General features: G+C 36.0%; 2 protein-coding genes across 3 annotated transcripts in view; both read left to right on the top strand.

Moving 5' to 3' along the window:
* The first annotated feature begins 2,663 nt into the window (after window positions 1–2,663).
* Window positions 2,664–24,528, top strand: part of LOC149570835 (uncharacterized) — a 41,401-nt gene continuing 19,536 nt past the window's right edge. For both annotated transcript variants that reach the window (XM_089812406.1, XM_089812407.1), the window contains exon 1: window positions 2,664–4,186. In XM_089812406.1, coding sequence (XP_089668532.1) covers window positions 2,947–3,477 — 531 coding nt within the window. In that variant the 5' untranslated portion in view covers window positions 2,664–2,946 and the 3' untranslated portion in view covers window positions 3,478–4,186. The remainder of the gene's footprint in view (window positions 4,187–24,528) is intronic.
* LOC149570836 (RAN GTPase-activating protein 2-like) lies at window positions 3,494–4,129 on the top strand. Its single transcript, XM_089815641.1, has 2 exons — window positions 3,494–3,904; window positions 3,986–4,129. Exons 1-2 carry the CDS (start codon window positions 3,494–3,496, stop codon window positions 4,127–4,129), a joined length of 555 nt encoding a protein of 184 aa, XP_089671767.1.

Genomic DNA, 24,528 nt, shown 5'->3' with positions numbered 1-24,528 from the left:
CACCTAAAGCAAATAAAATACTAATTATTATTTTCAAATTTATAATGTTAACACCAATAATAGCTACTCTTCACTATTTCATGTTCCAATTTTTTGTTTATTGTATTTGAACAAATCTATTTAATGAATTAAAATTTGTTCTTATAGCTCTGTATTTGTGGATATGTGTATTTTGGAGTGATTTCATCTTACCATTACCATATCCATATGAATCACAGTGTAACTAACGGGGTTGGCATACATTCTTGTATGATAATTTTTATAGGATGATATGTCAAAGGAAATGACCTCTACATCTACCACCCAAGGAGTGAGTACACATAATGTAAGTTATAGTTCATCCTTGTTTCAAAATTGCACTTATAGCTCTATATTTAGGCCTCTGTGTATATAGCTCTATTTTTGAGATATTTTCTTATCCTGCAAAAACACACTACTTGACCTTTTGTGAACTAATTAGTTGGCTGAAATATTAACATGTGAATCCATAGAAACACATTAGTTACCATTGCCATTGTTCTTAAAACAACTAAAATATGACTTCCCATGCACGATCCATAATTTGAATTTGATGTTGTGTATCGTAAAACTATATGCTTAATTTTTTATGCTCATCATATGGAAATTCCAACTCTAAGTCCGTAGCATTAGTTATATGCCCAACTAAATATAAACATCCCCATAGTTGGACACTCAAAGCTATTCATTCATTATCTCGCCATATCAACAAATCAATCACAAAAACCTTATGCCCACTATCATATACTTATCACTAGTTTCATGCAATCACAAGATTTCAAATCTAGATATATTACTTCTCGTTGGCACATAGCAATCCCAATTGTTTGTAGGCTAAAAGCCTAAAACCATAAACTAAGGATTTTGGCTTCCCAACCATCAAAATATGACTAGTAACACCCTCTTTATTAGGGATGTTTCTGGGATGCTCCAGAAGTATGAATAAATGATTGGAGTTTGTTGTCTTTTGAATGTTAGGGGATGCCATTCTAACTCCAAGATGGATTTTTGCATGGAACAGTGTTCTCAACAAATTTGTCCATATTAATGCTGCATTATACTTGGAAGGTATTTATTTTGACTGATATGATACTAGAAACGAAAATATTTTCTCCCTATACTAATCCAAACCTAACCAATAAGATTTACACAACTAAATAAAGATTAATCTAGATTAAATATTGAGTATATCTGAGGGTATTGTTTTCTGAAGTTAAGCTCTAAAAGCATAAATATATGAAAAACAAATGTTGCAAGAACTAGATTTATATAATTAATGCAACATGAAGGTGCCAACATCTGTGGGATCAGAAAAAAATCAACTCAATTCATAGTTTACCTTGGGTTGAGTTTGTTGATTTAGATCAGACGTGAGCTTGAGGACATGCCCTTCACATGTGAAAATTATCTGGCAATCAACAAAGCTCTACCTTATGGTTTGCCTCTAGTTTCTCTGCCTCTTCTGATATTTGGTACGTGCCATATTAAAGAATGCAAAATACTTATGGATGATTGCCATTAATGTTGACTCTTGGAAAAATTGAAATTATCATCAAAGATTGTTAGCAAGGGCCCTATAATGATGTATGGAGATTTAGTACAGTTATAAAGGGAAAAGGCATAAGATTACAGGCCACCTGTCTATCTAAAGCAATAGCCACAACATTAGTATTGTTCACCAAATTGCATATGCCTAAACAAGTTTACAAAACTCCTTAAATCTATATGACCATTAGGGCATTTGAGCATAACAAACCCTCATGATGCTCTGCTTTGAAAATCAGTGCACTTAATACATATGCCCCACCACCATTTTATAAATAGTCCTCAAACTACTATTGTTGTTTTCCAACCTTACTCAACCCAAAACAAACAACTAACAGTTATAGTAGAAGGACACACCTTGTTGATTGATAGCAATGCCTAGGAAAATACAATTATATATTATTATGCATTATTAGTTCCTAAACTATAGCATTCAATGCACTTTTACTTTTTGATTTGTTTGTCCAATTAGAACACTTTATTATTCAATTACTTTTTGAGCTATAAAGTTCTCATATTTATTGTATTTAAAATAATTCAACATAATATATTTATTGAAAATTTGAGTGGTTGTTTTGTGCTTACATTAGGGAGTGCAACTTACTCCTTTATTTGTTTGTCCAATTAGAACAATTTATTATTCAATTGCTTTTTGCAACTATAAAGTTTTATTATTATTATTATAGGTAATCAGCCAAAGTTTAGATTATTTATCATTCATTTATATTATTATTGCTGAATTAATTATTATTATGTGTTGAGTAGATTTAAACCAAGACCTCCTCAATGAGAGGCTCCCAATTTACCAAGGTGTTTTAGGCTCTTGCCTATTTTGCAATTATAAAGTTTTCATCTATATTAAATTTGAAATAATTTATAAAATGTATTTATTGGTTGTTGTTTTGTAGAATTTTGATTATTTATATAAAAAATGTAACAAATTATTTTAGAGACTTTGTACATTTTATATTATTTTCTAGGTACTAGACTTGTTCGAATAAAAATATTCACTTGTGATCTTGCTCAATATAGAAAAAATAAAATAAAAGAAAAGAAAACTCTCGTTTTCCTCCCTGTCCCTTTAATTTCTTATATAAGAGTTCCTGAGTCTGATTGTAGGGTTATTGAATTTTACGCTCCGGATCCCAGAAACAGAGCACTCTTGTTTTGACGAAGGGCATGGGCACTATGGAGAAGCTTACAAGCGGATAAACTGTTTTTGAAATATCATCTGGATATGGGCATTACGAAATTCGTGACAAGAGCTGGGCCATACAGGCCTTCAGGCCATTGGAAGAAGAGCTCAGGAATTATTGTACCACAATACAGATTCCCCACCATCTTTTCCGAGTGGAGGCAGCTCTTGTTGCGAAAAGAGCTCTGATGGGTGTTCGGAAAACTTTAAGAGATGTGCGACTTTATCATTATCTCTCTGCAAAACCCTTGGATGAGGCCGTCGAGGTTATGTCAATATTTTCATCTGCTTTAGAAGGGTGCACGCTGAGATCCTTGAGTCTTGGAGTAGGGAAATTGGGAGAGAAGGGTTTTGAAGCTTTTGCACCACTCTTGAAATCTCAGAAAACGCTGGAACATTTGGAATTCGTTCGGAGCCACATTTCCGGAGAAGCTGCTAGAGCCATTTGTGAGCTGCTTCCATCTTTTGAAACGATTAAGAGTTTGCTTTTCTTGGGGAATAAGACAGGCGATGATGCAGCACGGGCCATTTCAGAGCTTGTTAAGAAATGCATTGCTCTAGAGGATTTCGGTTTCACAGACACCCGCATAGGCATCGATGGTGCTATGGCTTTAGTGGAAGCTTTCGGGAGAGCCAGCAGGTTGAAAATGCTCTGTTTAGAAGCCAGCACGTTTGGGAAAGCAGGCGGGGTTGCTCTGAGCAAAGTCATCTCTCACTGAAGTGTTTTTAGGCTATATGGATCTTCATGATAAAGGGGTGATTGCTATCGCCCGAAGCCTCAAGGATACAGCTCCATCTTTAAGCGTTTTCATCGTGTCAGGCAATCATATCACTTCAAAAGCAGCTCCAGCGCTAGCAGAATGCCTCGCTGTAAAGAATATGCTGACCGAGTTTTGTGCAAGGAACAATAAACTCAAGGATGTTGGGTTAATTGCAATATGCAAAGCCATTTCGGAAGGTCATGAGCAGCTCAAAGAACTTGATTTGATCTCAAATAAAATGACTAAGATTAGGGCTAAGGCTGCTGCGGAAGCTGTTGCAAACAAGCCTGATTTCATTCGGCTTTGTATTTTTGACAATTCCATTACTAAAAAAGGAATGGAGGCCGTCAAAGATGTGCTGAGAAAAGGTACCAAGGGTGAGCATGTACTTCACCCAAAGCAGGATTTAGACAACATGGATTTAATCGACGAGGATTCAGATATCATCATGGATGTGTTGTGTTAGGATGGAGAAAGGAGTCTCACGGACAGTGACACCGACTCAGAGAGTCTCGTTGACAGTGACACCGACGCAGAGAGTCTCGCTGACAGTGACATCGACTCAGATGAACTATCGGATGAAGGTCCTTATTACATGCACATACACTAGGACCATTTTGGACAATCTTAATCCCATGATGGGGTTGTTTAGTTTTAGAAACCGCAGGTAATTCCTCCATAGCTTTCCAGAGTTACACGTTCAACTTTAATCTGAATATGACTAGTTTTCTCTTATTTAGATTGTTTCACTCATGTTAGTAAAGATATATTTTATTTTGCTATCTTCTGTAATGATGATGGGTTTCTGAAAAAACAATCAAGAAGATTAATTTGGTTTCTGTGGTCTATCAAACTGTCAAGAGTTCTATGTGATTGTGACATATATGTTAATTTTAGAGAATTCGATGGTTTTTAAATTTAGTTTATGAGAGATCAGAAGTAACATTTTAAGGCATTTTAATGGTTATAGCTTTTAGAACTTCTTTGTCTTTAAAAGACAGTTTTTATGTAATAAAATGAGAGGCCCATTCACAAGCTTCTTCAGAATCAATTTTTATAAATTTAGTTTTGATGCAAACAGCAATCACCTCTCTGCCCAGCAACCTCAAATCTTAGAAATAAAACAAACAGAGTCTGTTCATTCTTAGATTGCAACAAGAAACAAAATTTAATTCATAACAATCTGCAGATAGACCATTTACATTCATAGCCTCTCAAGTCTTTCTTGCTACATAACATTTTATTATATTACTATACAAAATCTTCTCAAAATTCTCTCTCTCTCTCTGAAAATGTAATTTTCCATGTCTTCACCTCCGTGCACAACCTCACACCAATTTTTTCACACTTATGTGTCCTCTTGCCTCGATTGGGGTGCTTCCCTTCTCCAAGCACAACCACACTGATATCTTCCCCTTCTATGTGCTGCCCCTTTTAAATATCTATGCAGCCCCACACCTTCACTTGTCCCCTCATAAATGCTCCATATTTCTCTCATGTGTGGCAACCTTTATTGTGATGTTCCCTTCGGAACTTTACCTGGTTTACCCTAAAACTCCTATGTAGGGTTTGGACTGCACTTGGAAATTCAATTCACTTAAGTCTCTGTAATGGCCGCTTGTGCAATCTCTTAGGGTTTTGAGTTTTTGACTAGTTTCAATTGCAGAGACTCTTTCTAACTATATCTTAATAGGATTATCTTTCTAACTATATCTTAATAGGATTATACTCCATGCTTTAGTGTTTTAGTTTGTCATAAATATCTGTCTGACACATGTTTTGCAAATGTATATGAGCAATATCTTTATTTTATGAATTTACATTGAAAACGATAAATCATTGTAAATATCTGCTATCCTGATGCTAATCTGCAATGGTTATATTGCTGAAACAATAATTTTTATGTGAATCTCCAGTTGATGATAGAGAACTCCCTATATGGTGGTGATGGTCCTTAATCAACAAGTATCATTTATATAAACATACATTCTAACTGCCTTCTGCAATACGATCCATGATATCATAGATATTGATGTGCATCCATTACTGAGACCTGCAAACAACTTAAGAGTCACTATCAAATGTATTTTAACTATGATGCCTATTATATCGATCTGCAAATTTATGTTAAATGCCAGACTTTGACTTAGTTGAGGACTGGATATGAACCTGATCTGTAAGCTGTAATGCTGCCTCTAATGTCTGTGATGATCCAATTTCTTGTCTCAAGGAAGGCTTGACAGCCAATCTGGAAATCTTATCACTTTCTGCGATTAGGACTTAATGACCATGCATTGGACGTATGGGAGGGTATACCTCAATTGGGTTGCTATTCCTACTATGATTTTTATGATAGTGAATTCTTATGGATCTGTTTCTGTTTTATATTGCTGAATGTACGCTTTTGAGTCTTATGTGGCTGCTGCTCCATCTTGATCGATACAAATATGGGTATGAAGTAAAATAAGAAATGTTTGATGGTCATGATCGGAATGACATTGATCCCCTCAAATAGATTATGAATTGAATGGTTGCATCTTTCTTGGGAATGGATACATCATTGTCTGTTGCAAATAAAAGAGGAGTAATTGAGAGGGGAGGGATGAATCAGTTACTACAAAAATAATTCCAAATCCCTTAGATGTCAATACGAACTTCTCATTTAGCAAAAATCTTGCTTTTCTTGGTTAGAACTAGATATGCACTGTAACTCGGTTAACAAAGCAAATATAATATATTAATATGATTTAACCTTTAGTAACTTAGTTGCAAAAATATAAAGCATTAAGCAAATAACATGAACACATGAGACACCAAGATTTTTGGGAAAACCGCCAATGCAACTAGTTACAACTTTTCACTCTTATGAGGTGAGCCCTATTAAGAACCAACTCTATTAAAGGTTACAAAACACACAGTTAAGTGTGACCCTGACAAAGGATTTGAATCACCCTATTAGGAGTGGCCTTGTTAGAGGTCTTTAGACACTTCAATCTAGAAATGCCACCTTCTTAGAGGATTTACAAAATGACTGTGAAGCCAACTCTATTAAGAGATTTCTTCACCACTACAATTGTTAGAGAGTAATAATGATTGACCTGATTGATGAAGCAATTGACTTTGCAGATTCAGGTCACTGTTTTGGTTTATCCTCTTGATCCTCCTTGATCAGAATATTTTTGCAGCTCCTTAGATGTTCTGTCTTTAATCAGATATCCTTCTTATTTCACATTTTTTTCATTCTTCTTATTCCACATCTTTAATCCACAGCTTGATCTTTCATATATATGAAACCCAATGTCAAGTCGGCTTGAATGCCCTTTCAAACAAATATTTAACATCCACTAGGTTGGCTTTTATTAATCATTAAATTAACAAGAGTAATCTACTGTCAGTCGTATAACAATGAAAATGAGTCACTCGGTTAACACCGAATTCCTTTGGTAACCGACTTGACTCGGTTAATACTAGCATCCTTCATTGACCAACCTAACTCAGTTTACATTGGTTGTCTTTGATGGCCAACTGAACTTGGATCCTTCTGAATTCAGCTCGGCTGATACTGGAGTCTTCTATAGTGCCCGACTGAGCTCATTTAACACTAATTGTGCTTGGTTAGAGTGTGACATTTGTGTAACATCAATGACAATATACAATTGAATAATTGATTTCAACAATTTTCGTCTCCTAATCATACCTTCCATATGATAACTTGTTATCTATATAATTATTAATTGATGTTTGTATATTACTGATTATAATCACTGTGCTAACCATACATTGAAAAATTAATTGAATGGCTGGTTAGTTCGCTGATTACATTCATCTCTTTGGCAGCAGAAATAGATATCAGCTTGTTTGACTGGATACTTAGTCTTCCATTAATGAATTTTAGTGAATATAATTGTAGCCGAAATTGTATTGCTGAAGGAATTTAGTTCTGAAGTTATGTATTTATTTGCTATTTGACTATATCTCTTGTTTCAATAGAACAATGTGATGAAGCCCAAATTTGGGCAAATCAGAGCTTCCATTCAAGTGTTTTCTCCCATTATTTTCCTAAAGTTTGCCTAAGGTTCTGCAACGTAGTGATACACTTATTCAGCTATATCAGAATTTTATTCGGAACTTGAAACAAAGATATTGATCCTACTGGCCTCCATTTGTGAAGTAATGTTGAAGATATACTAGTCTACTGGATATGAGGCATTCAAAAAGATGAAGATTTATTGTCATTAAATGCAAATAAGAAGTGAATGATTCCCATTAATATTAAAGTTAAGATATGAATTTTGAAGAACCAGTGAGACATAAGTTCAGCATGGAATAACATTGACATGGAATAAACAATACAATTTGAAGAAGTATGCAAGCAACAGAGAGGATCATAATCACAAGGCCTCATAAATAATCAGCGTTGGGAATGTTAAGTAATTGCAGAATGAAACATGGAGATATAGATGGTTATCATGGCTCAGATTGAACTCCCAATCGTTCCTGTGCTTCATCAGCTTTGAAAGTAGTGGGAATTTATCTTTTCCGAAAACAAGCTCTGAGTTGCGGTAATACTGATTGGCCTTTGGAGTCCACTTTCTCTTGTCTGCTATATCACCTATAGCTGGATTATGTTCAGCAAGAGCTAAACCCAACTGTAGACACGACCTCAAATTTTGTAGACAAATAACGCACATCACTCGGCATACACAGATACAAAGAGAGTTTGGAATAATAAAAATCATTGCAAAACTAGAATGGTTGGGAGCATATAGATCACAGTTGTCTAGAATTTTTGTCATCCATTATTATTGCCCATGTGAGTCCTTTGGAGGCTGGCGTTAAACTTTTGGATGGACTGATCAGAGTCTGAGCCTTCGAGTCTCTGTGATCAGTACCCAGGTCCAAATGATACATCCGCCAAAGACAGTGTTCTAATGGAGGTGAAAGTATCTTGAATCTCTATATGTCCACTTTATATATGCCACTTGATATGTTTTTGGAAGAACCCGAAAAATGACTATGAGAAGAAGGATTTCACTTTTAATGGAGACAGATCATTAAAAAATGATGACCAGTTTGAAAATTGACTCCCAAAACAGCAACAATAATTGTGATTGTGAAGTGTCGTAAATATGCAGAAAATGGCATATTCTTTGGGATATCTAATAACATTTTGTGTTCCTTGGAGGTTTGGAGAAGCCCATACAAAGGAAACCCAAGATTGATTGATGAAGTCAAGCAGTGAAACACTGAACGCTGACCTATCTTGCCATCAAACCGATTATGAAGGAACAAATCGAATTCTATCCACTCCATCTTCATCAGCAAGACATCGTATTTGTGGGGAGAGATTCAGTTCATTGTTCTTCCTCGATGAAAAATATACAAAGGCTCAATAATGAAAAAGTTCCACTTTCTAAATTATTTCTAAAAACTATGATCTCCCCTTAGAATTCATGGCAATCCTAAGCCGTTGGAAATTAGAGTTCCTGATTATATCGAACAATTATGTACAAGATAATTAGTTTTTTTTTTTGAAGAGTTACGATGGCTGGAAAGCCACCGTATAACATTTTATTCATTTATAAATATGAGATGTAAAACTAAGAGGGGACAACTCATATATACTTTCCAAAATTTTGCATACTTCATATGCACTTTCGATATAGTATTCTTTCAACTGGCGAAGATGGAATGTTGAACTAAGCTCATGGGTGTTGGATTATTGAATAATTTTTTTTGTGTTTCTAGAATCAAACTTCATTGGATGGATCATCTGTAATGAGTGTCTCCAGTGCAATCTTACTTCTGGCATGATCAGTAAGAAATATTTATTTTATTATATTTGCATGAAACTTTAGAGTTGAAATATTATGTTTCGTCCTTCATAATTATTTTTAAAATTCTATAAATAATTTATATGATAGATAAGTGGACAGGATCAATTATAACATTTTAATATTAGAATAGAGTAAAAACTGATTACATCAGTTTCATCATGAACTACTTAGCATAAGCTATCAAAATATCATACTTTTAAGACTACCATATCACTACTAAACATGACTTACAGGGTAGTCAGCCCATTTGTTTCACTTTAATACACATCAAAACAATATGAGAATTAAACTGAATATTCAAAAAGATTTACATATTGCTAACATATTTTTGTTGATCAAAAGCTATACATATTGCTGATTATCAAACTTAAACATGCGATTGGTTTTTATTTGGGCCCCATCCATCATTAGAATCCAGAGCTTGTAGAAAAGCCGCATCAAACAATTCATCATTCCATCCTACTAGAACAAATTCATTTACTAGCTGAACCTTTTCACCAGAAGAAACATGTGAAGCAGATTGATGGGTGTTAGTGGAAATGTGCAGATTCTCTTTCATTCTTTCAATTTGTTTTATGTCATTCAGGTTCATCATGTCCTTGAATAAGTAACATACCATCCCTGACCAGTGTCATAAATTGAACCATAGAGATTTTCAAAGAGAGTGAAACCTGAGACATAATGGAAAAATGTGTGAGTTTACGAGTAAACTCAGTAAGTACTCTATCCTTTTGCTGAAAAACCTCTTCATTTCTCACTTTCCAAAGGGACCATAAAATTTCGCATGTAAGAATAGACCAAAAAGAATTAAGCTTAGAGTCAAAAGATTCAACATATCTAGCTAAAATTTCACTCTAGGATAGACCTAGCTTTGAGCTTTGTACGATAGGATTGCCCAAAAAGATTGACCATATCATAACAACAAAATCACATTGAAAGAAAACATGTTCAAAAGACTCAACTGCATCAAAAACTTTACAACAGCTAGAGGTAAGACCTAAAGGCTCCAAATTAGATCCTAAAGCAAGTTTTTTGAGCAACAAAAGCCATTTATAAACAAACTATTTTGGGTTCCACTTTTGATGACTGCCACAAGTATTGAAAAAAGAAAGACCATTCATAAAAGGGAGAACACAAGCCCCACCTTTGGATCACTCTTTGAATTTTTTTAGGATCAAACACAAGCATAGTGTATAACTGCTTTACTATTACTTCTTTAAGCACTATTCCATCTTTCCACAATAGGTGTGTGAAAAAACTGTCTGAGTCAATGGCCTTGGAGAAGTTACATCTACCAAGTCCCTTGCAAATTAATGTATATGTTTTTTTCTGAGTTTGTGGGATACCATATCTAGCTCTAAGTTCATCTGTAATGTCCTCGATTTTGGCCAGTCTGTGCAGTTGATAAAGTTAGCTCATTATGGCGACCCTCGTGAGCTGATAGGGCATTTTGGGGGTCTTAGTTATGGATTTACTATTTTTAGTAGTTGCTATTTTTGGTAGTGCAGTGGGTGGCAGTGCAGTTGGTCGTCACCTGCGATTAATCAGGTTATAATTGCATGAGCTCTGATTTATTTATTATTCATTGAGTTGCATTATTATAATAATGACTTTAAGAGATATTTCCAAAAAAGTAAGTTGAAAAGTTTTTAGTGTTGAGTTCTTTTTGGAAACTTCTACGTTTTTTAAAGTGGATTTTTATGGAAACTTTTGCCAACAAAAGTTTATAAATGAGAGCTCATTTCATTGGGAAAGACACGCTTGATTATATATTTGTTTATTGTGCCTTTGTGGCTTTGTCTTGAGTTCTGAAGTTTGTGCCCTTGCTATTGTATAAGGGTTTCCGAGTTCTAAAGATTGTTTGAAGTCACTGTCGATGTATAGTGATTTCAATATATTCAGGCTATTCATTTATTCTCCCTTACTGTAATAGTTTGTGGCTGGGAGTTATTGTGTGGCAGAGAAGTATTATTGGCTAAATTGTACAGAAAATTAAAGGAGTTCTTCATACCGAGTGACAACAATTGTGAATTCAAAGTGCTTGAGGGACTGTTGTTTTTCTTTCATTGGAGGTGTTGAATATTCAAACTGCATTTCCAATCAATACCAGGCTAGGTGGATATAACTGTGACACCTAAGATCTCAATCTCTAAAAAATGCAAGGGAATAGGTAGCGTTTGACATTTCTAAGGGTCACAGATTAAATGTTGGTTATTGTAGCGTCAAATTGGGGCATTTGGATAGCAGATCAATCAGTTTGAGATAGGATGGCTGTGTGCAAGCTAGTGTGACACTAGATTGGACTGAGGTTTCAAGATTGGTTGCGTGGGAGGTCAGACCAAGTCGTGAGAGGTAGTTGGACTCATATATAATAGACGACAACTGTTGGGAGTTGTGTTGAAGCCGAATTCATTACGACTGAAGGGAATTATGTATTCTTATGGTTTGCAAATGGTGGAGGCAGCTACAAATGGTCATTAGAGGGGACGACTGCATCATTATCTTCATTAGAGGTTCCAATTACTGTTTAGAGTTGTATTCAAATTATTGGCAATTGTTCATCATCTCAAAATTAATAAACTGACAAAACTAGTTATTTGTTCCATTAGTGAGTAAAATTCTGGAACTTCAGTGAGCTATAATATTTCATGAATTTCATTTGGAGTGAGTTGCATGTTATTTTAGAACTATATATTTGTCGCAAATCCCAAAGTTTGGATTATTCTGAAATCTTATAAATGATATAATTGTTTGGGAAAAGTTCAATTACATTATGTTTTTTCAGAGTAGGACTCTTGACATTGTATACAAGTTGTACTTGCCAAGCGTTTAACAAAATGCCCAACACCCGGGTAGTGTGAAGAATGGGGTTTAATTTTTTATATAACCAAGTAAGGGCTTTTACAGTGGTATTAGAGCAGTTTCCTCCCATCCGGTGGGATAGAGAAATATTTTTTATTTCAAATCTATTGTTGTTTGCAAAGTGACCAACATTTTAGCTTTTTCCAGCTATGGATAGATATTGGAGGCCTAGTAGTTCCGAGAGCTAGTGGAGTAGTGAGAAAGATAACAGGAAATTAAATACCTTGAGGGAGAGTATGGAGAAACTTAAGCTTCATCAGCAGAGGTTGGCAGATAGTGTGTCAAATCAGAGACAACTGAGAGAGCTGCGAGGTACATGGTTTTCGCCTTTAGAAGGTCGGCAAGAAGGAGGCTTGAGTTATCTCCAAAAAGTATCCATGATGCAGATGTACCTATATTTAGTATGACACCTACTAGTCCTATCCACACTGTTGACGATGAGCTTATTTCACAGGGACATGTTGTGTTAGTGGCAGTGGAGGATAGTGGCATTGAGCTTCAACAGGTTGAGGCTAACAGAGCTATTGCTATAGTTAGTGTAGAGACAGTTGATGCTGTTGTTACTACTAATACTTCACACTCTTTGGAGGAGGGGATTATTATTGGAGATTTGTATGTGAGCTATCATAGTGTTGCTCCGGTGCACGAGGCAATTGCTTCCTCATGTGGGCTGATGCATGTATGGAGTCACCTAGCTATGATGTTGGTGATTTGGATGTTACAACGGAGTCAGTAGATGTGGGTTCATGCTCTAGCATTATTGATTCACAACCTGGCGTAGAGTCATGTGTGCAGTCAGGTGACGACAGTTGAGGCTCTGTCAAGTGGTGGGGATGTAGATAGTATAGACACCTTAGATGATTTTTTTGATGATGCTATGAGATGTACTGGGTATGACACCCCTTGTCAGATATTGGATGATGACTCTGAGGAGTTTTTGGATGGGTCTGAGGATCTTACTATTGAGGTGGAAGTTGAGACATGCGAGGAGATTGATACTGCGAGGGCTTCCATTTCTTCGGATGAGGAGTTTGTTGAGGTACATAGTAGTTGTATCTCAAATATAGAGTTGTGCAAGGATGATAGCACACGTATGAGTGATCTTGTGGTGGGCAGTTCAGATTCGGTTTCCTATCATAGTGCAGTTAGTGAAACAAAGAGCTTGCATAAGAGTTAGAGGTTATAGAGGTATCATATGATTTGTCAGCTAAAGGTGAGTGATAGTGACATTTCTTCAGCTCTTGAGCATTATGATGCTATTCATCAGATGCTAGCTACCTTTGGTTGGGGTGCTCCTATGTCAGATGAGCACGGTGATTGTAGTCTTTCCCTAGTAGAGGTTCATGCACTTCGAGAGGCTGTCAGGATCTTGAAGGATAGTTACTATCAGTTAGTTGCTAACCAAGATTACCTTTTGGAGTGGGGTAGCACCTATCATGAGACATTGTTAGAGAAAGAGGAGGAGGTGGTGGAGCTCACCCAAGCTCGCGAGGTGACTGTGGACTCTCTTCAGTGTACTCAGTGGGCTCTTCAAGAGTCACAGTTACGATTGGATGAGGTGACTGTGGAGTTGGAGCATGTTTGAACCACACCAGCCCTAGATCTAGTTTAGTTGCATATTGTGGTTGGTGGTGAGTTTACTTCCATGGTTGGGGATGATGGACGTGATGATGTGGCTGACACATCTGTCCAGGATATTTGGTGCAATAGGTACAAATGAGGTGAGAGTATTGTTGGAGTTGGGCCCTCATGTTGATTTTCTTTCTTCTGCTAGAAGCAAATCTATTTCTTCATCTCATACAACTGATAGTATTGGACAGTTGACAGTGCCACATTTTCAGAGGGATCAACTATGGGTTGTAGGGGAGTAGATGGATGCTTCCACATATAATTTCTATTGCATAGAGTCCTTAATGGAGTATCTATTGGAGATTTTGAATGTGAGGGAGAATTCATACCGCGTTTGAGGATACTCTCATCTGAGGCTCTCATGCTATTCAGAGGTTGGTGGAAAAGATTGTAGAGACTTTGTCTACTATGCTTCCCCACAGGGATTTTGAGTTTGGATTTGCTGAGAGGGTTTCCCACGATCCTACCCGACCAATAGTTCGAAGTAGCCATCTTTTGATTCCTAGTTTGATGATGATGAGCCCTTGACAAAGATTGAGAGTTTTTATCAGCATTACACTATGAGGAGTGCTTATCATTTTTCTTTTGACACATAGGTAGAGGATTTGGTTTTATGTCAGTGTGGGTTGGCTCCAGTTTGATACCATCCATTATGGGATGGGTTAGCACCTTCTTTTGCAGATGGGATTGACAACTGCTTGCAGTATCTATACACTCCAAACATTTTGGCAGAGGTTGGAGTTGGTGATTCAAGTACTTGTGGCTGTTACAATCTCCACAGTGCAGTTGGGTGTGATTATTAGTTTGATGGGAACTTGGGTGTGGATAGGGTTGTTATTTTAGTTGTGTTGAGTTTCGATAGGTTGTTGACTTCATTAGCCCCTTAGTTCAGTTTTCAGATGATTCTGACATTGATGTCCGTTATTTGGGTGTTAGTGCTATAGGAGTTGCTTGTACACAATAGGGATAGTACGCAATTCTACCTTTGGGATCTAGGTGGATTGTGCGTTTATTTTGCTTTTGGATTGCTTGGGGACAAGCAATCTTAGGGAGGGAGGTTTGCAATGTCCTCATTTTTGTCCAATTTGTGTGGTTGATAGGGTTAGCTGATCATGGCGACCCTCGTGAGCTGACAGGGCATTTTGGGGGTCTTAGCTATGGATTTACTATTTTTAGTAAGTCTATTTTTAGTAGTTTCTATTTTTGGCATTGCAATGGGTGGCTTGGCAGGTGGTGGTCACCTGCCGTTAATCAGGTTATAATTGCATGAGCTTTGATTTTTTTATTATTCATTGAGTTGCATTATTATTATAATAATGACTTTAAGAGATATTTCCAAAAAAGCAATTTGGAAAGTTTCTAGTGTTGAGTTCTTTTTGGAAACTTCCATGTTTTCTTAAGTGGAGTTTTATGGAAACTTTTGCCAATGAAAGCTTATAAATGAGAGCTCATTTCATTGGGAAAGACACGCTTGATTATATATTTGATTATCGTGCCTTCATGGCTTCCTCCCAAATTTTGAAGTTTGTGCGCTTGTTGTTGTATAAGGCTTTTTGAGTTCTTAATATTGTTTGAGGTCATTGCTGATGTATAGCGATTTCAATATATTCAGGCAATTCATTTATTCTCCCTTATTGTAATAGTCTGTGGCTGGGAATTATTGTGTGGCAAAGAAGTATTACTGGCGGAGTTGTAGAGAAAATTAAAGGAGTTCTTCCTTTATACTGAGTGATGACAATTGTGAATTTGAATTGCTTGAGGGACTATTGTTTTGCTTTCATTGGAGGCATATTCAAATTGCATTTCCAATCAATAACAGGCTAGGTGGATATACTTGTGACACCTACAATCTCAATCTCTGAAAAACACAAGGACATTGGAGGCAACATTTGACATTTCTAAGGGTCACAGCTTAAATACTGGTTTCTGTAGCATCGAATTGGGGTATTTGGATAGCAGATTGATAAGTCTGAGATAGGATGGTTGTGTGCAAGCTACTATGACATTAGACTGGATTGAGGTTTCAAGATTGGTTGTGTGGGAGATCAGACCAAGTTGCGAGAGGTAGTTGGACTCATATATAATAAACGACAACTGCTGGGAGTTGTGTAAAGCCGAATTCATTATGGCAGAAGGGAATTATGTATTCCTATGGTTTGCAAATGGTGGAGGCAGTTGCAAATGGTTATTAGAGGGAGGGCTGCATCATAATCTTCATTACAGGTTCCAATTACTGTTTAGAGTTGTATTTAGATTATTGGCAAGGTTGTTCATCATCTCAAAATTAATAAACTGACAAAACTAGTTATTTGTTCCATTAGTGAGTAAAATTCTGGAAATTTAGTGAGCTGTAATATTTGATGATTTTCCTTTGGAGTGAGTTGCTTGTTATTTCAAAACTATATGTTTGTCGCAAATCTCAAAGTTTGAATTATTTTGAAATCTTATAAATGATATAATTGTTTTGGAATAGTTCAATTACATTATGTTCTTTCGAAGTTGTACTCTTGACATTGTATACAAGTTTTACTTGCCAAACGCATAACAAAATGCCCAACACCCAGGTAGTGTGAAGAATGGGTTTGATTTTTGCTATAACCAGGTGAGGATTTTTACATTATCTCCAGTACCCAACCAATTATCAATCACTAAGTTACTAATTAATGAAAGTCCTAATACATTCCAGTGTTTTATTGAGTAACTTTGTGTAAGTGCCAGAGGTCCAAGCGTTGCAGAGGGTTGTAAAAGCATTAGAACCAAATACCCTGATCTTGAAATCACCAAAAAGAAAATCACAAGATGGAATGTTCATCCAACTTTTACCTTTGGAAATGATAGAGCATTGAATGTTATTTTTGATAAGAACTTTCCAAGGTTCATTTACCATAAATGGCCTTAAGAATCCACTTAGAGGCAAGAGCAATAGCATGATTTTTTAGATTCTTCAAACCCAAACCACCAAATTTCTTGGGTTTACAACACCACTGCCAATTCACACAGTGTCTCTTTTTATTTCCTATTGCATTAGACCACAGGATATCTCTCAATTTTTTTTCAATTTTGTCTTGTTGATTAGTCATTATCCAAGTAGAAGCAAAGTAAAGATGATGTGATGCCAAAACTCCCTGCACAACTTGTACTCTTCTCGCTAAAGAAAGATAGCGAGTCTGTCATTCAACATGTTTCTCTTGATTTTTATCAAAGAACCACTCCTACATGGCTTTAGTAGAAGGATTAACAACAAAAGGGATACCGAGGTATCTGACAATCTCATTAGGGCCTTTCCATTGCCAAGACATCAACTAAACCCAATTGGGAGGAGAGTCAAACCAACCTAAAACTAAAGATTTATTAGCATCTATTTTGGCACCTGAGGCTAAACAAAAGAATTCAAGTCTATCCAAGGTGTTACGAAAATTCAGTTCCTCAAGTTCCAAGAACAGAGAAGTATCATCGACAAATTGAAAACTAAGTAGAGTATCATTGTTAGGAAGGAAGAGACCTTTCATTGGAGGACCAAGGGAAGGATCTCTAAGAAAATAGAATAAAGCATCAACAACAATCACAAAAAGGGCAGGGGCAATGGGACAACCTTGCCTAATTGATCTCCCTAGAGGAATAGGATTGGAAAGAATGCCATTCACATCTATGACAGTTGAAGAGTCCTTGAACAGACAACTCAGGAAATCCAAAAGCTTGTAGCATCCCAATAACAAAAGGCCATTTAATTCTATCACAAGCTTTTTCAAAATCAAGCAATACCTTAGCCACATTCTGCTTGCTCTTCTTAGCCTAATGCATTGCTTCCAAATTAGTTATTAAGTTTTCTAGTATATACCTACCTTTAATGAAACCTGTCTGTGTAACTGAGATAAATCTATTGAGAAAATTCTCAATTCTTTTAGCCAACAATATATCAACAATCTTATAGGAGATGTTCAATAATGTTATTGGCCTCCAATTTTTAACTTCAACTCTATCACCAACCTTTGGGATCAATTTGATCATGCCTTTATTAATGTTGTTGGTTAGGGATCCTCTATTGAAAGAGTCTTCATAGAGTGCTAACAAATCACTAGAAATCCAATCTATGTTAGTTTTATAGAATGCAATAGGAAGACCATCACATCCTGGTGATTTATCATTGGCTAAAGAAGTAATAGCCCATTTAATTCATCCAAAGTAATAGTTTTGCTTAATTTATTGCTATCTTCTTCTGACACTTTTTTGGGAATCAGTTGCAAACATTCATCAAGTGCCTCATAATTAGCATCCACCATCTTAGATGAAAGAAGCTAAGAATAATATTCAAAGAAGGCTGACTAGATTAATTTTGGATTTGATGGTTTTCCAACATTAAAATTAATGTGTTCAATGAACTACCATTTGTTCTTTTCCTTAATAATATTGAAGAAATATTTATACCCCCTATCACCTTCCAGATTCCAATTCAATTTGGATCTAGCTCTCTACCCTTGAATCTTATAATTTTGGATCTTCCTCAAAAAGTGTTTAGTCTTAATCAAATCAGCTTCTAATTCTAGATCTTGAATTCTTATTTGGAGGTCTTTCTCAACCTGGTTAAGATTAGTTTGTGCCCTAGTTTCTTCAGCATTTAAATCCATACTTTTTTTTACCAATAATCTGAAAAATCTCTTTCCAAACATCAACTAATCCTTCCCACATTTCTCTTGGTAAAACATCACCACTAACTAGTTTAGCAATATCAGTGACCTGCCTGAGGGTACTAACAGTATTCTAATCTTTAAGGAGAGAAAGATTAAGTTTAAATGGCTTGTTAACCTTAATCCTAGAAACTGGAATTTCATCTTGCAATCCAATCTTTGGAGAGATAGGAGAATGGTCAGAAAGAGAAGCTAGAGTATCTGTGATAGGTGAGTACCTAGGATTGGAGAAACAACAAAGAAGAGCAGAATTTGCATAAACTCTATCCAATCTACAGTAAAACCTTTGAGAACCCTTTTGATTATTGCACCAAGTATACCATATATCCTAAAATTCTGTTTTTCTATCTTCTAGAGTATCTAGAACATTAAATTTCCTCTTAAATTTATTCCAGAAGAATAATTCATTACCTTTCCAATTGAAAGAGTTACCTCTAGTTTTATCCTCCCTATGTTACACCATATTAAAGTCACCAATAAAAATCCACTTGGTGTTAGGCAAGTTGTTTGAAGCCCATTCCCACAATTCAACTTGGTCTCTATAGTCATTAGGTGCATAGAAGGTACACAATCTAAAGCTCTAACCATCTTACAAAATACAATCCACAAAGCCCTATGACAAGGAGAAACACCTCTATTCACTATATATTCCACCCAATTAGGCCGCACAAGAATAGCAACTGCCCCCCTTCCTCTTTCATGGTTGGAGTAGAATGCAATAGCATGATCCCAAAGCATTTTTAAAATAGTGTGGGCTTGAAAACCAACAACTTCAATTTTCTTGTAAACAAATAAAATCTTTTTGTATAAGTTTATTGCTGCATCTTCTGACAATGTATTTCCTATTATTCATCTCCAACCCTCCAACATTCCAGCTATGGACATTGATCATGTCCATGATTTTTAGGGCTGTTCTTACCATTGTTATACAATCTGTTAAAACAATTAGTGATATCTCCCTATTTAATTTTAGAACCATTAGAATTGGTTAGTATCTGATTATCATTGCTCTTTCTTTTCTTGTTCCTTTTGTTGGTGACTTCAACAAAAAGGGGACTCAGTTCTATTTATATCTAGAGAGATTTCCATCCTCAGAGAATTCGACCCATTCAACTACATATTCTTATCAGTCAAGGTGTGATTAGCATTCTTAACCAGCTCTGCCCTCTCAACTAGAGAATTAAGAGCAAGTTGCTGAGCATTAAGTTTGATGGGGGTTTTAACCAAAGGCACAACATCACTATCTTTTGGATAAATAATGGATTTTAACTGAGAAGGACCACTTGGGATGATCTTAGAACTAGGAATGGGATCATTTGTAGGAGTTGACTTTGTATCATAAAGGGGATTGACAATAGTATCAGATTCCTTTTCTAGGACAGCATCAGAAAGTTTGTTTTTATCAATTTCTATAGGCTTATCTATCCTCGGAGGGCGATCATGGGAAGGCTTTGAATAGAGATTTACCCACATTTCAAAATTTCTTGCTTTGTATTCTTTCTTGCATACTATAAGTCTTGACAAATACAACAAAAAGCCCTCTTTGAACCATTCTACAGAAAGTAACATGAATACCAAATTTACCCATTCATCAAAAACTTGCGAGAGGGCAAAAAACCTTTATCTAAGCATGCAAAGAAAACTGAAACATGTTTTAACTGAGATTTTTCTATTTTAATAGCTCTTACCATATCCTCATTTGGCAAGAGAGAAAGGGTTTTTAGTTCATGGGGCGGGATCTTACCTTCCTCCTTTTCTCCACCGACACTAGAGGTAGAGTTGCCTCTATCCCCAAGTCTATCTCCATTGGCTGTGGCTTGGTCACTTTGAATTCCATCCAAAGTGCTCCTATCAATCTTGCTAGAAAAGAAAGCAGAGGAGGGGCAAGAGGTTAAAGACTCCTCCATCACTTCCTTATACGAAAATTTCTTAGGCACTTCCTTTTGCTTATCTTGGTCATGGGTGCTGTTTAAAACCTCATCAACTTTCATCATATCCTTAGACATCTCTCCTCCACCTTCAAACATGATTGCCTTCCTTAAGTTACTCACGAGTGATCCAGGGTGGACAGATAATGGCAGGGAAGGGAAAGATTACCAAAAAATTATTAGAGAAGCCCAAACGACAGACAAACAACACTCACGAAAGAAAAAGGAGACTCAGAGATGCACACCAACAAAAATAAAGTACCAAAAGCAGTAAAAACAATGAAAACCAAGGTACAAAAGGTTCATAAATCACAAGATGGAATGTTCATCCAACTTTTAGCTTTGGAAATGATACAGCATTGAATGTTATTTCTGATAAGAACTTTCCAAGGTTCATTACCATAAATGGCCTTAAGAATCCACTTAGAGGCAAGAGCAATAGCATGATTTTTAGATCCTTCAAACCCAAACCACCAAATTGCTTGGGTTTACAACACCACTGGCAATTCACGCAGTGTCTCTTTTTATTTCCCATTGCATCAGACCATAGGATATCTCTCAATTTTTTTTCAATTTTGTCCTATTGATTAGTCATTATCCAAGTAGAAGCAAAGTAAAGATGATGTGATGCCAAAACTCTCTGCACGACTTGTACTCTTCCCGCTAAAGAAGGTGAGTCTGTCATTTAACATGTTTCTCTTGATTTTTATCAAAGAACCTCTCCTAAATGGCTTTAGTAGAAGGATTAACAACAAAAGGGATACCGAGGTATCTGACAATCTCATTAGGGCCTTTCCATTGCCAAGACATTGACTAAACCCAATTGAGAGTAGAGTCAGAACAACCTAAAACTAAGGATTTATGAGCATCTATTTTGGCACCTGAGGCTAAACAAGAGAATTCAAGTCTATCCAAGGTGTTACAAAAATTCAGTTCCTCAAGTTCCAAGAACAGAGAAGTATCATCGGCAAACTGAAAACTAAGTAGAGTATCATTGTTAGGGAGGAGGAGACCTTTCATAGGAGGACCAAGGGAGGGATCTCTGAGCAAATAGAATAAAGCATCAACAACAATCACAAAAAGGGTAGGGGCAATGGGACAACCTTGCCTAATTGATCTCCCGAGAGGAATAGGATTGGAAAGATTGCCATTCACATCTATGACAGTTGAAGAGTCCTTGAACAACACCTTTATCCATTTGCAAAAAAACTCAGGAAATCCAAAAGCTTGTAGCATCCCAATAACAAAAGGCCATTTAATTCTATCGTAGGCTTTTTCAAAATCAAGCAATACCTTAGCCACATTCTGCTTGCTCTTCTTAGCCTAATGCATTGCTTCCCAATTAGTTATTAAGTTTTCCAATATATAATCTTATGCCCCAAACCTGAATTAGAAGAAAAGAAGTGGGGTGAAAGCGAATGGAAGATAGAAGTTTGGAAGAGGTGGAAAGAAATGGCAAGAAGAAAGAGAATTTTCCTTAAGAAATAGAATGCCCCAAAATCAAACAACTGTTTAAGATAGAAAATTTTGATTAAGATCACGAAAGAAGATAAGGAAATGAAGATCAAACATGAACACACTTGATTAAAAGTCCACAAGAAAGATGAAGGAAAACCCTCTCAAACTCATAATGCAACCTAAAAATGCAAATTAACATGATATCTAAGAATTCAAGTTACGTGAAAATGCAAAAGTGTACTTGCAATAGAGAAATTGTAACATAGGATTTTGTGTTCATCATTCATTAGAGAATGTTAAAAGACTTATTTTCATCATTGGGCCATTATTAACAGACACTAGAAAATCACGCAATCATCACTAGTCACGAGTGCAACTATGAAGATATGAATGTTTTATATATCGGATTGGAAAGTGGAAAGATTCTAATATAAGCATAAAAAATATAAAGGTCAAGATAACTTCGATGTTGGCTTACCCAATTTAATATAACAAAACCATGCTCGCATCAAGGCACAGATGCTAGGATGACTATAAGAACAACTGTGCCAAAAACAGTCAAGGATGATGCCTCAAATCTCCTAAGTGTTTCAAGGGGATGACAAGAGACACTCTAGAGTTTGAAGACCACACCCACAAGCAGAAAGAAAATAAAAACATGCCCCATGCCTCAAGTCCTCCAGCTATGCATACCTAAGAGTCTTATTAGACAAGGACACTCAATGAAAATCAATAACAATTAGCACACAAAGAAAAGATCATGACATAGCTCAAGCAGTAAGTATGTGTATGAAAATTTAAGTGTGTTGACTGGTAATGAGTTTCGAGGATAATGATCGAATGCTTGCAAGTAGGTAAGATGACATGACAAAACTGGGTAAGGCCAAACCAATAAGTGTTGATAAACACTCGATGTTAGGGGTTGTATTGAAAAATACAGTTGATGTGGTGTTGAAAAAAACACCGTTTGTAAGGTGTCCTCAAGACTAACACATCCAAGAGACCAAAGCTAACACAATTATGCTCCCTAGACAAAGACCAAGACTGATTCCAAACCAAGGCAACAAGGACAAGGCATGATGGAGAAAGGCTAAGTGTCGAGGACATGCGCTAAGAAATAGGGGTGCAAAGGCCTCAAGTAGTGCTCATTTCCAAGTTTTCACCACTTGGATTTTATTATTATTTTCTTCTTTTTTTTAGGAATTTTTGCAATTAAAAAAAATAAAATTATTTAGTTTTTTTTGGAATATATAATTTTTTTTGGAGGCACATTAAAGCGCCCTATTGCTAGGTTTTCACTAAGATGATCATTTTTTAAGGACATTTTCTGATTTTTAGAGTTTTGGACAATATATCATTTTTTTTTTAGGATCAATAAGTATGTACAAAAGATGCCCCGAGATAGAACGTGCATCATGGATAGAACATCTTTAGGTGCAAGACATTGATAGGATCAGGGAGTTGCTCTCCCTTTGCTTTAGACAGTAAATAAACCTAACCCAAAAGTTGTAATGATGTAAGGTCTAAAGCCAATTAGGTTCAAATTTTCCCTTTTGATCTCTATGTTGATTTTATTTCCTTTTTTTCATCACAAATAAAGATTTAAGTGAGGATTTTATTTATTTAATTAAAAGAGAGATTTTCTTTTAATTAAAAGGGGATTATTTTATTTAATTAAAAGATAATTTTTCTTTTAATTAAATGTGAATATTTTATTTAATTAAAAGAGAAGTTTTCTTTTAATTAAATAAGACTGAGGATAAAATGATCAAACCTTAGGAAATATTGAAATAATTGAATTAATTAAGATTAGATCAAGGAAAATGATTTGATAAAATACTGCAAGGCATTGATTCAGGCAATTGATAAATTGATAAATGGGGGCCCATAGTCTAGGTGACCGTTTTAGGGTGCATACAAGGATGATACCCACAAGATGATTCACTAAACAATAGGATCCGATTAAGGATATTGACCTTGTTAGGAGTCTATGAAGTACATGTAGTGTCTCGAGTCCTTGTTAGAGGACTAGACCTTGTTAGAAGCCTCAACCCTCTTAGGAGTTTCTTCAACCTTGTTAGGATTTGGTAGAACAAATACAGTGTATGCAAGAAGAGCCCACTCCCCTAACATGCAATAATACAATTTAGTTCTTCACAAGAGTAGGTATACATAAAATACTTGTTTATTGTTGTAACTTGCACTTCCTCTGATCAGACATCAAATCTCGCATCACATAAGGCTCACATATCTTTCAAGCTCTCTATACAATAGTTCACATACATACAACTTGCACATGGATCTCATATCACTTACACTTAACTGCGCAATATAAGATTTTTCCGTATACCTCGCACATTCATAAATCAGTGCTTAGTCGGTCTTCATGTCTTCACACGTGTTGGCTCCTGACTTAACAATTTTTTAATAATACAATGATGAGAACAAATACACCTAGGGGCAGCTAATTCCCATGTTCAATGTACCTATTCAGACACCAGGGCTAACTATAAGGCTATATACTCCTTTAGGCTCTGCAAGACCTAGGTCGGTGAACCTATAGATTCTTTTTATACGGTACCAATTTTCCAAAGCATACATTTGAATCTA

Source organism: Cupressus sempervirens, chromosome 2 (assembly GCF_028749045.1).
Source record: "Cupressus sempervirens isolate cs-2001-9-10 chromosome 2, ASM2874904v1, whole genome shotgun sequence".
In the NCBI taxonomy this organism is placed as follows: Eukaryota; Viridiplantae; Streptophyta; class Pinopsida; order Cupressales; family Cupressaceae; genus Cupressus; species Cupressus sempervirens.
Note: the sequence above shows the minus strand (reverse complement) of the source record. Positions and strands in the feature narration are given on the sequence as shown.